Source organism: Fukomys damarensis, unplaced genomic scaffold, assembly GCF_012274545.1.
Source record: "Fukomys damarensis isolate Sample0158 unplaced genomic scaffold, DMR_v1.0_HiC HiC_scaffold_39, whole genome shotgun sequence".
Classification (NCBI taxonomy): Eukaryota; Metazoa; Chordata; class Mammalia; order Rodentia; family Bathyergidae; genus Fukomys; species Fukomys damarensis.
The window spans coordinates 126107006-126124270 of NW_022900951.1; the positions used below are offsets into that span (position 1 = coordinate 126107006).

Consider the following 17265-nt stretch of genomic DNA (forward strand, 5'->3'; position numbering starts at 1 on the left):
CCTTGATTTTTTAAAGTATCATTTTATTTCAAACGCAGTGAAAATGAGATCAAGATGAAGAAACCACAAAGAACACCTGCTGCTCTGGGATTCAGGACAAGGATAAAATTTCAAAAAGTAGGTGGCACGGCCTGTGAGCAAAACAGATCATCTTTGTTTTTAAATAAAATCAGTTTCAGTCTGGTTCGTAGGGAGGAAGTCCTGGAATTCTGTTTGAACAGCACATAATGGCAGAGGAGGTACAGATTGGAAAACAGAGGAATATGACACCAGAAGTGCACCCATACACACACCTGTACCATACAGCGAGTGCTTTCTGATGAACAAGGAAAGTTCTTGCTGGGTAGAAGCGGAATCGATACAGGAAGTAGGGCTCCTAACAGCTTCCACAGATAAAGATGAACTCCCTACTGCTCACCACTCTCCTGCTCTCTCTGGCATTCCCACACAGAATAGAGCTAGCGCACAACTCTTGTGACATAACTTACAGTGGTAACTGAAGACTATCATGATGCTAATACAAAATAGGTGCAAATGGAGGAAACTGTCCAAATAACATTGTTAGAGAATACACAAAAAGAAGCATGGGATATATGAAAATTGTTATAAGAGATAAAATAAATGTGAGCCAAAATAATTGTACCATAGAAATAAAGGTGAATAAACGTTGTTGAAGATAGAAGATATGCTTAAATTGGGGAGGGGGAACCAAATGAGAAATAAAGAGTTAAAAATTACTAGAGAAGAAATGGTGGGCATGGAAGAGCAAAATAAGCTCTATCACATGCATAATTTCTGCTTCTGGAAAGAGAACAGAAGAAATATGTTTCCAAGAAAGCTTTCCTGAAACATGGAAGGTGATCTATAGACTTATAGGGCATTATGGTGTCCTAGGAAAAATTAATACATGTTGATCAGGATATATATTCTTGTAATATAACTGGACTTCACAAATAAAAGATATGCTTATATGGGCTTCTAGACCATGGAGTCAAGTCTCCTATGAGAAATTTTCCTGCTGGCTCTAAATATCTGAATAACAACATTCACTGCCAAAATTAAGTATATAAATGATACAGGATCATCAGAGAAAGAGAATCTGACCTGCCAATTGTACAACAGCCCAATAATAATTCAAAAATAAGCATAATGGACACAGTTCACACATGCAATAATGTAGGAAACATGGTTCCCATAAGACCTTCTCAAAGAAACTTCTAGAAGCGAGTCTTGAGGTAACTAGGCAATGAATAGAAAAATGGATAAAAGAAAGGAACTTATTTAAATATAGTATAATGACTAAACAACTATAGGACTTTTGGTTGCATAAAAGGCTATAAGTACACTAAAACTTGACAAGGCACAAAGAGTAATAGAACAAAGTTGGGAGATAAAAGGGACTAGTTGGGAGATAAGGTGGGACAAATATACTGCTTTCTTTGTAACTTGCAGTAGATGAGTGATATTTTTCATAGCTAATAAATCAATGTATGGAGGGGTAAATATATACTGAGAGCACAAAAATAACAAGAGGTAAAGTATATGGAGGAAACAGAGATACACATTTTTCTTCTTAATTTACAGCAGAGTTGATAAGTTCTACTTAAATAAGTAATTAAAATCTATTCCAAGCTTCCCCAACTCAACATTCTGTACTCTGTGGTATGAATCTTTTTCCCCTGTTGGAAAAATCTTCTTTATTTCTCCACAATTCTTTGAAGAGTACTAAAATAGTTCTGGAATAATATGTGCCAGTTCTTCTTAGCACACCAGGTAAGCTTCACCTATAGATACCTGAACTCATTGAAAGCATCCAGGGAGGACAACCTGGATTTCATAGTATTCACGGTTCATTCCCACGAATCTCATTGGTTTATTTTCCCTCTCCTTTGCCAGTCATGCACCAATCCAACCAATGTCCATTCCCTTTCACTGAGCCCGATGCTGTTCTGGGGTGCAGGTAAAGCCCTGCTCTCAAAATGTTCATAGTCTAGTAAGGAGGCAGACCAATAACTTTAATAAAATACATTTCTTAATATCAGGAGTGTCTGCCTACACAAAAGTTCAATTTGTCTGGTTCGTTCCAGAAACACTTTCTGGAGAAAGCAGCATTTCAGTTGATTTTTGAAGAACAAGTTTTCACTAGACAGGGGGAAAATAACTTTCCAGGTGGAGGATATGAAATAAGAAAAGCCCCAGAAGAGTAATGACCACATTGGTTTGAGTGAGATGTGACTGTCCTGGGAAGCAGGGGGCAGAAGTAGCCCCAGCGATTGTTCTCTACATTGAAGTAGAGCCCAGGCTTCTGGGTAATATTGTACATAACAATGATTTTGCCTTGAGTCTAGCAGCGTCACACTTAGGTTTGAACTCAGACCACAGGCCATTAAACCCTCCATGAAACTTGCTTGACCTCTTTGCCAAGAAACAGCCCAGTTGAGAACTGGATTGACGACCCCAGTGAGTAGCGCACGACCCTACCCAGTTGCGGCTGGCCATGGGCTGCTCACTCCTGGTCCCAATACAGCTTTCTCAGGACATGCTTCCAGACCCCTTCTCTGCTGGGTCTCACCTTTGTCTCCGGGGCCTCTGGAGTCTTCTTGCCTTCCCAGGCCCAGCTCCGCTTGGTGAAGTAGTTGACAGTGGCGAATTCGATCAGCGCAGAAAACACAAAGGCATAACAGACGGCTATGAACCAGTCCATGGCCGTCGCGTACGCCACTTTAGGTAAGGAATTTCTGGCGCTGATACTCAAAGTGGTCATGGTGAGCACAGTGGTGACACCTGGGGAGAGAGAAGATGGCAGTAGCTGCAAAGGGAATACATTGAGCGTGTAGTTGAGGTCGTCACCCTCCTACTGGGAAGAAGGAGCTTTACTCTATTCCATTCACGACAGCCTCTCTAAAGTAAAATACAGAGAATGCCAAAGCTGGATGAGCCCACCCAATACCCACCCCACAGAGAATGTCTCTAAGCAAGCTTTCCTGAAAGACGGGCATCGATCTATAGACTTAAAGGGCAATGTGGTGTTCTAGGAAAAATGAATCAGGGTATATCCTTGGAAAACAACTGGACTTAGCAAATACAAGATACATTTACATGGGCTTCTAGACTACGGAGTAAAGTTCCTTTCTCATGCTGGCTCAGGGATAGGAACAGAAACTGGCACAGGAATAAGAACCTTCAGTGCTGCATTTCTAACAGTTTTTCTCTGGTCTCTGCTTAAACGTTTCTATCAAGAAGTATGTAATCCATTTCATCATAAACCGCTTTCAAATTAGAAAAAACCTTTTACAGCTGAAATCTGCCTTCTCTAACTACTAGCCCACTAACTGATCTCAGAGTTCTCTCTGTGACCACTTGGCGAGAAAAGTTCTGCTCCCTCCCTCTCCGGGCCAGGCCTTCAGGGACTTGAGAAGGGAGGCTATGATATCTTGTGACTCTTCTCATCTCCAGAATGAACATGGAGATCAGTGTTCTCATGAATTCTTTTTTTTTTTCAAACAGTATCTGAATATGTATCCCAAGCTGGCTTCAGTCATGTGTAATACTCCTGCCTCAGCCTCCCAAGAGTGCCGGGGTTATAGATAAACTTCTGTTCACCGCCTTCCCCACCTTGGTAGTTTTCTTCTGAGAACTGAGCTTAAGACTCAGGATGTGGACTGAATTCAGTAGGGTTTTCACTTCTTTCATTCTGGATCATCGTCTGATACCGCAACCAACCAAAGTTACCTTACACCCTCGGTCTCTACTGAGCTTCCTGGACAAAGTATTCCAACTATGCATGTCTTGTAAGGTTTTTGGAAATCCAGAGCTTTGTTTTTAGAAGAACTGCTTCCATTATCCTTGCTTCACTTTGAACTTACATTTAAAAGTTGTTGTTAAAATACATATATTTATGAATGCACATTTGTGACCCATAAATTTATGGGTCTTGAGGAAATGGTACATATCCACATTGCATCTTGATCATTTTTAATCTCCCTTTCCCGTTCTGCCCTCTCCTCTCCTTCCTTCCCATCTCCATAGTCTACCTCCCAGTTTCCTACCATCTATCTCTTAGTTTGCTCTCTAAATGATTTATATTTTTGGTTTCTTTTAAAAACTTCTTGTATTTTAGATATGGGTGTGAGCCATATAGTGTTAAGGGTGACAGTGTAAGCTTTACAGTCAGACCAAGCTCAACAGAAATGTGGGAAATCCCACTACCTAGTAATATGGCCTAGAACAAGCCTGGCAGTAAAGAGATTTGTTGAGGAATTGAATGAGATGATATTTATAAAGTCTACAGCAAAATACTGGATGTCGAGTACTCCACAAATGGCATATATAACTGATGATAGGATTCTACGGTTATTTATGATCATATTATCAAAATTAGTGGTATGATATGGTGCTGTCATCATTTTATAATTGTTGGCAATAATTCTGTAGTTTTAACGAGTACTCCACTAGAAGGTAGAAGTTCTGACTGCTGCCACTTCCTTGTTCTGTATCTTGGCAATGTCTTTAACCTCTCCTTACCCTGGTTCCCCCCACCCATCGGCCCATCATCTCTCAGGGTCACCTGCTGTCCTGCTGTCTCTATCTCCTGGGTTTCTCATACGGCACTTGAAGTTGCTGCCCAGGAAAGCAAGAGGAGAAAACACTGCTCCCGATAATGCTACCCAGAGGCAGCCTCCGTGGTTTCTTCTGCCTTGCTGCACTGAACACCTTCCTTACACATGCGCTACACACATGAACACCCACACTGCAAAGGGCTCAGCACCATGTGAACGCAGAGCCCAAGGAGTTACCTCTGCCCACTCCAGCCAGGGAGCCAGAAAAGCTGATTAGCAAATTCTCTTTTAAGTCATGTAGGGAATCAATTATGGACCAAGGGCCTGTCAGGGAATGATCTGAATCTATGCCTCGCTAAGATCTGAGAATGTACCCTAGGGTCAATGATCCTTCGATCATACCAAGGAAGCAGTGACTTGTGGGAGAAAACAGCTTCATCTTTCATGGCAAATGCAGTTATCCCAAGAGCTGGGGAGAACTATTCTGTGACACCAGTGTGTCTGTGTCCCGTTTCAGTAGGGTTTTAGAGCTCTGGCCTCTGAGGTTTAATTAAGACTGTCATCTTATGGAGAGCTCTTAGCTGCTCAGAGCTGGCAAGACTCTCAATCAAGCATCGGTATACTTCATGGAGAGACAAAGAAATTCTCAGCATTTTAAAGAGACCTGGACTGTCACCCAATGCTTCTCTTTCAAGACTGTCCTTTGAATCCTTTCTGGAGCACTCAGTGGAACTGACTGACGGTGTTACACCTGAGCGCTGCTAGCAACCTCCCCTGACAACAGGTGTCTGTCTTACCAAACTGCAGGTGTAACCAGTGCAACTGGCTTTCATCCTCAGGCCCGGCCAATAGCCCAAGGCGCCACAGTACACGCTCACCCTGCAGGAGTCTTGGTGCACGCTTCCTATAGTAACTGTATTGTAATTATCGGTGATAGAGTTCGTCTTGCCTCCTTTTCTTCAACATTAGCAACTCCCTGTTCTGTGCCTTACACAGAGTTGGGTCACAGGGATTCAGAATTTAAAACGTTTCAGACACCAGCATTCAAAACGAGTACCCATTCTCTGCCCCTGAGTTAATGAGCATGAATCATGCTTCACCCCCTCCCTCGAGGGCAAAGCTATTTAGTCATTGTCAGTCAGGCTTTGTCTTTATATGAATTAGTCAAACTTGTTCCAAAGCAGAAATATCATTTTACATGTGAGTTCCGATTGCCACTCAAGCTCTGATAAATTAGTCATCTTTTTAATTTTGACCACTCTAGTGTTTAAAGTGATATGTCCATGAGGTTGTAGCTTAAATTCCCCTGATAATACTTGTTGGGAAGGATCTTTTCACTCGCTTATGGAGACTTGGACATACTCCTTGGTGAACTATCTGCTCGTGTCGTTTGCTCATTTATAAAGCTGGATTCTCTGTCTTTTCATTATTGAATTGTAGGGACTCTTTATATTTTTGAGAATATATATCCCTTGACAAGCTCATGTGTCTTACACAATGGGATGGCCGATACATTTTCCTAATGTCACCTTTTGATGAGCAGAAATTGTTTGATTTTCATTAAGCCCAATTTATTAGTTCCTTTTCCTTGATGTTGTTAATTTTGGCGCACTAAGGAATTTCTATCTACCAAAAGTTGCAAAAGCATTGCTTTATACATTCTTCTAAGAGCATCATATTTTTAGTTTTTACATTGAAGTTCATGATCCATCTCAAATTCTCTGCAATGCCTTCTTTGTAATAAAGTTTCCATGTACTACTTTTAAGCCCTCTCTGATGTTTTGTCTATGTATTTTTCTTTTCTTTATACCAGTAGCACACTGTCTTAATTACTATAGCTTTTTAATCATTTGTGACATCTTGTGGGATAAGTCTCTCCACTTCATTCTTCGTTATGCGGGTACTGGCTATTCTTGGCTCTTCGTACTTACATAAATATTCTGCAGTCACTTTTTAAATTAACACTTCAAGTTGGAGGTTTTCGCATCAATGCAATTACTGTAAATATGAATTCTAAATTAGTAGGAGGCCAAATTTGAATTAAAAAGTAATTTCTCAAGGAATTCCACATTTCATACAAAGCTCAGGCCAAAATAAAAACGTTGTCTTATTGCCTCTTCTCACTGAAATGTGTAGTTTTCTAGTGCTCTCTTACTTTGAGTGTGTAGCAATTCAATGGCACTGGATTTATAGAAAAGATCTTTGTACTAATTTTCTGTGGCTTCTGAAACAAATGAACTCAAATTTGGTGGCAAAGCAACACAGATCTGTCCTCACTGATGTTGGCACCGGAAATCCACAATCAGTTTCCCTGGGTGAAGGTCAAAGTGTCCTGTGGGGGGTTGCAGAGAGAAACTCAGTTTTCAGAGCAACCTTGCTTAGACTCCTTGTCGCTTGGGCTTCTTCAAAGTAAACAACAGAGCATCTTCCAGTTTGTTCTGCTTCCATCTCATTTGCTTTCTCCTTCCCATTCAAACTCCCCTCTGCTTACTGAGGAGAACACTCATGGCTCCATGTAGGGTCCCTCCACATAACACCAGATAACTGCCCCCGGCTCAAGGTCCTTATTGTAATGCCATCTGCAGAGTTACTTGTTATATTCACAAGTTCCAGAGACTTGGGGTCATTGTTCAGTGTACCACAGTATTTTTTGGCAACTTTTACCTTGAATCAGGCTCAATGCCTTTGTATGTCACCTTAAATTTTAAACACTTGCTTACCAAAACCAGTAATCCACCCACTCTTCCTCTTGTGAGGACCTTACCATTTTATGTGCACAACCCTCCAGTTCTTAGTTCCTTCTTTCCTTTGGGCCTCTGAGTCTTTCCTCTAATGTTTCAGGAGCTCAGATGTCAAATTAAAGAGTGTTTTCTTATTTAGCTATTCTAGGACTTTGTAGAGGAAGGCTTTTTAGGGTTTCTGCTTTGTTGATTTTCTGAAAATGGACACCATTAGGTCACTCCCAAATAGCTTCTGCTCCCTGCACTTGACTACAATTATTCTTTTCCAGATCACCAGATCTAAATATATCACAATACCCCACTGACAGACAGTTTCTGTCTGCATGCTACATGAACTCACAATAGGATTCGCCCCAGATGATCATTCCCTGCTTCTTAAACACTTTCTTCTCTTGACTTCCAACAGGTCACACTTTTCTGGTTGTTTTTTTTTTTTTTCCTGCTTTTCAAGTTATTCTTACTCTTCCTCCACTGCTGTCTCCTCCTAGACCTGATTTAAAGTGTTACTTCTCTCTGAAACATCACATACTGTTTATTTAATTAATGACAAAAGTACAGCTTTGGGATATTGGTAGAAATGCCTTCTGCGTGGGTACCCAGTACACCCAAGTCTACGCTTCACAGCCTCCATTACCAGGAGGCAGCTTAGTAGCCTAAAAGTATTAATTAATATTTATCTCCTAAAATCATGCAGTGAGAAAAACAGGCAGAAAATGTTTCATATATTTTAAGTCTCTGAGGACAAAGTGCTAATGATATGCAAGCCTCTTCCTAGATATTAGGAAATTCACATTAAAGAGGCTTTTCTAACTGAGGTACAGTTGAAGAACCCTTGTGCAGCCTTTACTAAATAGCAGCTAACTCGTACCTTCACAAGCACCAAAGCCAGATGCTCTTAGAAAAAGTGATTTTTTTAAAAAAAGCCCCAGATCACATCTCTGCTGCCTCACTCTTTACCCTCTCCAATCTGTACAAAATTCCTCTTTCTCACTGAAGGGTCAGTTCCTTCCCAACTCCCAGGGGCAAGCTTGACTGAGACAGGAAGCAGTTCAGTAATTTACTTGGACACTCTTCTCTTCTTCCCACTGCCTGTTAAAAATTCAGGTGCCTGAAATCAAAACAACACTGAGGTTCCATCTTACTCTGGTAAGAATGGCTATTGTCAAGGACTCAAAAAACAGCAGAAGTTCATGAGCTTGTGGGGGAAAACAGAATGCTTGTACATTGTTGGTGGAGATGTAAACTAGGGCAACCACTATGGAAATCACTATGGAGATTCCTCAGACAACTAAGACTAGAAATTCCATTTGACCCTCTCTTGAATATCGTCCTGAAAGAGTTAAAGTCATCACGTTACAGTGATCCATGCACAACCATGTTTACAGTGGCACAACTCATAAGAGCTGAATCTTGGAAATAGTTTACTCATCAACACATGAGTGGAGAAAGAAGAAAGGATGTATACACACAGTGGAATACTACTCAGCCATAAAAATGGATAAGTTTCAGTCATTTGTAGGAAAATAGATGTACTTTGAGACTATAATATTAGGTGAAATAAATCAGACATGGAAGGTTCAATATCACATATTTCTCTTATATGAGAAATTCAAAATAAAAATAATTTAAAGAACAAAGTACAAGAGAGATGTTAGGCCATGGGGTGAGAGACATTATAGAGCTGGGAGGTTCTGGGGGGGAATGGGCGGGCGGGGGAGAGGGAAGAGGAAGTTAAATGATCAGTGTGAAATATGTACATGCATCACTTCCCCAAGATGCATGGCAAACATATATAATGAAAAGAAGAAAACTAAAACAAAGGTTTCAGATGCCTGAAAGCCCCAAAATCGGATGCCTCAGTTACTACTGCTAGGCTCTGACACTGCTCCTGCACCTGTGGGAATCGTTTCCCCACCTTTCTTGCCTCTACCCTCACTGCTGTCCAAGGACTTCATGAATGTCTTCTTCCATTCTTCACAAAACAGCACTTACCAAAGACCGTGCGTGCAGGGACAGACTCTCTGTTGAGCCAGAAAGACACTTGTGACAGAATGACAGTCATGATACATGGCAAATAGGTCTGGATCACAAAGTAGCCAATTTTTCGCTTGAGATGAAAGTGGGTTGTCATGACGACATATTCTCCTGGAGAGAGAGAGAGTAAAAGTTGTCAGTATGCAGTCATGCAAACATCGCCAAAGCAAGTTTGGCCCAATTTCAGTCCATGAGGTTCCTCAATCTCACATCTAACACAAGACATATTGGAACCTCCCAAGCTCATGTAACCAGAGGTCTTTAATAGTCATGAAATAGTGTGCTTTTGGTATGCCAACAGGATACAAATACAGCTTTCTTGGAGCAATTTTGACCCAAGTTCAATCAAATAAAGTTGATCTTCCTATTTAAATAGTAATAAGAAGTAGCAGTCTCTTCTAGAGCACTTGCTGTGTGATGGGCACTCACATAGCCCTTTAACTTTAACAAAATATTTAATTTTTGTAACAGTTTCTTGAATAAGGTACTACTGTTATCCTCATTTTATAGACTAAGAAATAGACATTGAGCAACTTGCAGAAGGTTACCCAGCTACTAAGTAGTGAAGCCCAAATTTGCACTCAGATAGACTGGCTCCCCTGTATATGCATTTTACCCACCATGTTCTGCTGTTCTAATGCAGTTATTTTATTTATTTATTTTGTGGCACCCGGAATTGAACTCAGGACCTTGCGCTTGCGAGGTAGGCGGCAGAACCACTGTGCTAAATCCCTAGCCCTCTAATGTAGTTAATTGGTTACAACAAAATGTTCCCAGAGTAGAATGTGGGCCAACCCGCACTACCTCACTTCCCAAATAAGAGTAACTACTTACTGAGTTTTAATGTGTGCCAAACAGCCGCCTTGTCAAGTTATGTACAAATTGATACTTTGTTAAATCCAAAAGTCAATTCTCAGTTCTCTAGATTTGTCAGCAGTATTTTGCAGTTGAGTTGTCCATTCTTCTGGAGTCACTCTCTTCATAGAAACATCTAGAAACTAATTCTCTTCTTGTCTCCATTTCACTTCACTGACCACTCACCCCCAGTCACCTTTGCTGGCTCCTTAATTTCTAATTGTTCGATGATATCCAGACCCAAGGCTTATACTTCCCTTTCTGTCTTACTCACTCCTTTGAATTTCATGTCCAGCCTGTGTCTTTAAACATAGTGAACTATGCTGATTTTTGTGTGTATCATCTGCCTGGACTTCCTACTTGCTTTGGGTTGAATGGTGTCTACAAAGACATGGCAAATTCTTGACCCATAGTACTACAGAATGTGATCTTGTTTGAAAAGAGGATTATTGCAGATATAATTACAGTAATACTTCAGTTCAGAAATGCTTCTGGTTGCAAACAATTCAGTTCATGAACAGAAGCATCCAGCAAAACTGTGCTTCCATTGGTCAACTCTGCAATGGGTGGTAAACACAGCCATGGCCATTTTCTCCAGAATCATGAAAAGAATCAAGTTTGTGAACCAAGGTACCACTCTACATAATATGAGTCCATGTGGAGTGAAGTGGGCCTAAATTCAATATGAGTGATGTTCTAAACCCAGAAGGCAAACACCGTGAATAGCAGTAGCAGAGGTTGGGGTGATGGATCCACAAGCCAAGGAACACTAACCATCGTCAGCCCTCAGCAGCATAGAAAGAGGCAGGGCCAGACTCTCCCATGGAGGCTCCAGATAGATATAACCCTGCCAATGCCTTGGCTTCTGAACTTTGAGCCTTCAGAGCTCTGAGACAATGAATTTCTGTTGGTTAAGCTTTCCAGTGTGTGAAACATTGATAACGGAGCCTTGGAGTCCCCTACACACAGGCAAACGTGCACATGCGCGGGCGTGCGCACACACACACACACACACACACACACACACACACATTTACATTTGACCACCTGTTGAACATCGCTGTTGTGGGATCTAATAGGCATCTTGCTGTAACACGTCCAATAGACTGTCCCATCTCAAACAATGTTAGTTCTCAAGTTCTTAGGCCTAAGTCAAAATCTTCAACTTCTTTAACATCATTATTCTCTCTCTCTCTCTCTCTCTCTCTCTCTCTCTCTGCCATGCAGATGCACACACATATATGTAAATGCAAACACAAAAACATCAATCAGCAAACTCTTCCTGTTCCTTTTTTCCAAAATGCATCCATAATTTTGACCACTTCTGACCAGCTTCACATCAATACCCTGGTCTAAGCTGCCATCACCTCTACCTCTCCCCTGGATCCCGGCCACAGCTTTCTTCCTACTCTCCTCATCCTGCCCTTGCCACCTCTTCAGTGCACTCTTAACCCAGCAGCCCCTAATTCAGATCCTGTCCCTTGTGTTCAAGCCATTCTGCTGGTTTATCATTTCTTGAAGACTAAAAGCCAAATTGCTTCAAATAGTCTCCAAAGGCTCATCATATTCAACTGCTGGAATACTTATCAAATCTTATTTTTTACCTCTCTTCCCTCCACCCACATTTGGTTTTGGCAGGATTCCCAAATGAGGCAACTGAATGAGGCAATTTCCCACTCTTACCCTGCCCACTCCCTTGTACCTAAGCCCAAGAAGCACCATCTGGCCACTCAAGGCTTAGGATGTAATCCATATTCTGTGCATGTTCACATCTTGTTTATGTCATCACAAAAACATACACATAGGCTAATGGGTGATTTAGCAAAGGATCTCATATAAAGATATGGATTGTTTTCCTTGACACAACTTTGTAGTTTTTCTTTTCTTTCTACTTTTCTTTCAGTCTCTCTGTGTCTCTCACTCTCATCTATATTTATCCCTTTCTCTCCTTTTACTTTCTTCTCTCTCCCCACTCCAAAAGTAATGAGGACTTATTTTTCCTGAATATTGGACTTTCATTAGCTTTGGCAATCCCTTCCCCATCTTAGTTTTATAATCCTGAACCCTTACTATTAATCTTATCGTTCATTAGATATGTAAAATATTTAATATATAAAATATAATAAATCTTATTCATAAAGCAGTTACATTCTGTGGATCTAAAGGCAAAGCATATATATTCTTCAAATGCTTATCAAATTAACCATTAGTTTTGACTAATTGAATATGTTTTTCTTCACTCTTTCTCTCTTGCCTTCTGTCTCAGCTTTGCTGGCTCTGTTTCAAAGAGGCAAAGAAAAATCTCCTTATTGAAAACTAAAGCCTTTCACCTGGTTGGAGAGATTTCTCCCGTTCCTGCTCTTTTATGGGAGACTGTCTGTGTCCAAGGGGAAATAGTCAAAAGGACAGTGAAAAGCCACTTTTGCATATTCACAGGCATTCACAACCTGGATAGTTTCTATGGTGAAGAATTATAATTGGACTTTTAGAAAGCCTGGCAAATTACTTCATTGTATCAAGTGGCTGAATAGGTTCTTTTAAAAAATACGACTCAGATATTTCATATCTCTCTAAATTTCACCTCTGCCAACATGAGAACTGAAGCTTGGATCACACTGGAAGGTTTTTTCCAACTTCTCTCGTCCTGCTTCCATCCTTGTGAACCAGTTTATTAAGCTTATTAAGTACCATCTGTGTGATGTGTGAAATTTTCAGGGGTACAATATAAAACATAACTCATAATACACACGTCATCACGCAGAAGTTATTATCTGTGGATCCGAATTGCAGAACAGTTTAGCAACCTGACACTTCACACACGGTAGATTTTCTCGAGGCAGACTGCAATCGCCCCTCCCTCCTTGCTCTCCGACAGCCTTGCTCTGCTTTTCTGGTTATGAAGCATGACCCTTGAAGGGGTTTGGGCATCCTCCTCCTGCCTTTGCACTCCAGCTCCAGCCTGTTAAGCTCCATCTGGGTTCAGTATGAAATATTTGAGGTTACAATGGAAAACACATTCTCTATTTAGCTAGTTTCTAAGGTGGTGAAACACATAAGAGGAGTTTTAGATAGCTTGGCAAATTAACTTGTTATACAAAGTAAGTGTTCAAAAAATAAGTAAAGTTTAAAAACCTAGCTCTCTCTTCTCTCTCTCTCTCTTTCTCTCTCTCTCTCTCTCTCCCTCCCTTTCCTTTCTCTATACTTGCCTCCTGTATTTTTTTTAATTTCCACCTCTCTGATCTCTCTCCACCACCCTTCTGGTTTCTCTTTTGTCTTTTTTACCCGTGTTACACATCTAGAGATGATATACACAATGACAATAATAATAAAACTGTTATGTTAACAAAGAACCAATGTCTGGGAATGACGGATATATAAGAACATGCATTCTGAACTATCCTCCTAGAAATTAATGCAATACTTTGTCAAAGGAAGAAAAACGGAATCTGTGCTGAAAATCAGGAATGGTTTCGATAACCAGCAGTGGATTTTGAAGACTTTCATTTATTTATTTAACACATGTCTGAGTCTGGAGCAGAGTGCAAGAGCTCTATGTTTGGTGCTGCTTCATGCTGAGAACCGCCAGCATTTGGAGAGAGAGCCAGTCCTACCACACCCAGCTTCCCATTCATATGCTGGACTGTGTATGGAGAAACCTTTCCAGGCTCCACAAGGGAATGATCATAATTTATAGTCACAGTGAAAACAATATGCATATATGTGAGACAATAATACTGACATGGCTCCTAAATCAAAAGGGTTTCAGAAAAGAGCACGCAGCAAGGTCTCCTGTCCACATCTGTCTCCAAACCAGCCATTTTATTTCTTCTTCCTCCAGTTAAGTACAGGTCACAGTTTCTTTCTGGAGTATCTTAGATTTATGACGTTAGGTGTGATATATGATGTCATATATATATATATATATATATATATGCTAGCTTCAAAGCTGATTTGAAAACATTTATTTACATTAATTAAAATAATGTAATACAAATACAGCAGACAGATAACATGAAAGAAAATAATAAATGTGGACTAAGGATGTAGGTCAGTGATAGAACAGTTGCCTTCCATGAACAAAAGACTCTGGGTTTGATGCCCAGCAAAGGTGATGGGGAGAAAGAAAGAAGGAAGAACAGAAAAAAGAAAGATAATATGTCTAGCTATGAACCTACATTTTTGTATGTGGGGGGATTTAGTACATGATAAATGTAGCATCTTAAATCAATAAGGAAAGACTTCATTAGTGAGTACTGTTGCATTAGGACAACTCACCTCATCATGTAAATCAAAACAAATTCAAAATATATTTATAATGCAAATTTGTAAAAATGGAAGCAACAAATACCAAAAAATACAGGTGAAACGTCAGGAGAATGACAACAGGAGGTCACCAGCAAGTGAGGGGCTGTGCGACTGTGGGATGCAGATGGTGCGCAGAGAGGAAGCCAGCAGAGGAAGCAGATGGGCCCCTGAGGCCCAGGAGGCCCTGCTGGCAGGACACAAAGAGCACCCACATCTGCAGGCTGCAAGGACTACAGAGTTCAGAGGTCTCAGGAAGAGAGGCAGGAAACAGGGAGGTTAGCTGAAAGTCTGTACATAGAGTTGTTACTACCTCCTCAGACACTGACTGCAAGAAAATGTTAACTCTCCCAGGCAAAAGAAAGCTAGCCAGTGCTCACTTCGACACACTGGCAAATCTCTGTGTAGAGAACTAGGGCAATCTCAGTGGATGGTTAGCCCCTAGGTGAGAAATGCAGTCCCCCAAAGGGCTATCATACTAATAGAAATACTCTTTGATGATTGTCAACTTTTGAAATCAATCTATAGAGAAAATATTGAAGGTTTAACTGTAGGTATAGAACTGTATTCGTTTCCTATTGAAACTCAAATTTGTTTATTATACTTCTGGAGGTCAGAATTCTAAAATGGGACTTAAGGTTTTTTAATTAAAAATGAATGGTACATAAACACCCATCTGAATGGCTAAAATTAAAAAAAAAATCTACCTAGCCATGTGCTGTCAAGAGGGCTTAATGTCAGTTCATTGTGTTTAAATTTCTACTGGTTCTTCTAAAATAACAATTTTCTGTAGTACAACACGCTCCTTTCCATGTATGTTCTTTTTCAGCTTTGTAGAGGTTATGTACCAATTACTGATTTTTTAAGACTGTCTGCTATTGGTTCTTTAAATATGTATTTTGGTCAAATTTATTTTTCTCCTTTGAGATGTATATTAAAATAATTTGGGAACTTAGTGCCAAAAAAGTGAATGGTACACACACGAAAACTTTACACATTAATGGGCAAACATGCTGTTTTGATACACGTATACATTGTTAGCAAAGCTGCATTCTTTTCGGGCAGTTCTTGGGAAGAGGCTACCTCTTTTGCGAGCGTGTGGCCCCATTTTTCATCTTTGAAGCCAGCAGCTAAACATCTTCTAATCATTGGCTTTCTGACTCTGGTCTTCCTGCTTCTCCTTTACAAAGAGTCTTTGCAATTATGTCAGAGTTACCCGTATGACTCAGGGTAATCTCTTTATTTTGAAATCAGTAGACAAAGAAGCCTAACCCCATTTGTAACCTGAACCCCCTGTCCTTTGCCATGTAATCTAACATGTTTACAATGCTGGGCTTAGAATGTGGATCTCTTTGGAGGGTCATTATTCTGTCTACCTCAAAAACCAAATGTGCATTTTAATGTTTTGACAGTGGAAAGAAAAATTTTAGCTGGTAGTTATAGCAAGCAAGGAAGAGATGAGGATAGAAGGGTTGATAGAACAGGAAATACAGATAATTGGAAGAGGGCATAAATGAAGTGAGCTACACACTCATAAACCTCATAGTGCAGAGTCCATGTTTAATGCCTAATGGTGAAAAATAAGAGCTAACAGCATAAGCTTATTATAATTACGGAGGGAACCACCAGAATGAAAACCTAAGGGGTTAAATCATTTAATGTGCTGAGCCACTTTTTCCTCCTATGCAAAGCTAGGATAATAATACTAACCACCAAAGAGTGTTGTTAAAGTTTGAAATGGACTACTATGTGTCTGCAGGGCAGGACTTTTTACGTATTACCTACTGAAGTTTCTCATTATGAATTCCATCACCATGCCCATATATTAGTCCGATCCTCCTCGGGAAAATGAAAGAGAGTACCCTGTTGCATTTGTCTGCTCAGGCTTCTAGAACAAAGGACCACACAGTGGATGGATTAAAACAAACCCAACTTATTACCTGCCAACTCTGGAGGCTACGAGTCTGAAATGGAGGTAGCAGCAGGGAGTGTGTGTGTGTGTGTGTGTGTGTGTGTGTGTGTGTAGGCGCGTGCTTCCAATTTTCCCTTTTTCATAAGATGTCATATTAGATGAGGGGCCACCTTACTGTAGTATGACCCCATCTTAACTAATTATATTTACCATGACACTATTTCCAAATAAGATTGCATTCAGAGATATTGGGATCAGAAATCCAACATGGCTTTTAGGGGGGCATAGTTCAATCTGTAATACCCATGTTCCCAGGGTCAGGGGAAACTGGCACGTCCATGCTCTCATAATGGAAATATGAATTCTTTAACCTTTCAGAACAGCAGCTTGTCAATATGTATTAAAATTTCGAAAATATGTCCACTCTCTGAAACAGCAATGTCAACATTCTCTCTGCATGCTACACAGATAATCGTACCAGAACAAAACACTATATGAATAAAGAGGGTCTTCTCAGTTTATTGGCTAAATAGATTATGACTCATATACATGAGGCCATAAAATGAAGATGATGTTTTGCTGAGTTTCACAGTGAAATGCTATACTTCCCACTGACAACAACATACATATTGTCAAGAGTTTTCAGAGCTCGGAGGAAGACATTTTACTTTTTCTTAATTCAGAGTAACCAAAATAGTAATGAATATGTGTTCCTTCAGATCATTAGCACGTTGTTACTAAATTTTGTGTGCTTTTATTTGGATCCTGTAATCTAGTGACATGAAAATGTGTTTTAATGTAAGATTAAATAAAAGTAGTATATAAAATAGTATCAGTGATATAGCTCCCTTTATATAAAACA

The 17265-nt window shown here is 40.2% G+C and overlaps 1 protein-coding gene across 3 annotated transcripts in view; it reads right to left on the bottom strand.

Annotated features, from left to right (window-relative positions):
* Gabra3 (gamma-aminobutyric acid type A receptor subunit alpha3) overlaps positions 1 to 17265 on the bottom strand; it is a 235601-nt gene that overhangs the window by 14681 nt on the left and 203655 nt on the right. For all 3 annotated transcript variants that reach the window (XM_033760410.1, XM_010626686.3, XM_033760411.1), the window contains 2 exons: positions 9293 to 9445; positions 2573 to 2784 (listed from right to left, as the gene is read on the bottom strand). In XM_033760410.1, coding sequence (XP_033616301.1) covers positions 2573 to 2784; positions 9293 to 9445 — 365 coding nt within the window. The remainder of the gene's footprint in view (positions 1 to 2572; positions 2785 to 9292; positions 9446 to 17265) is intronic.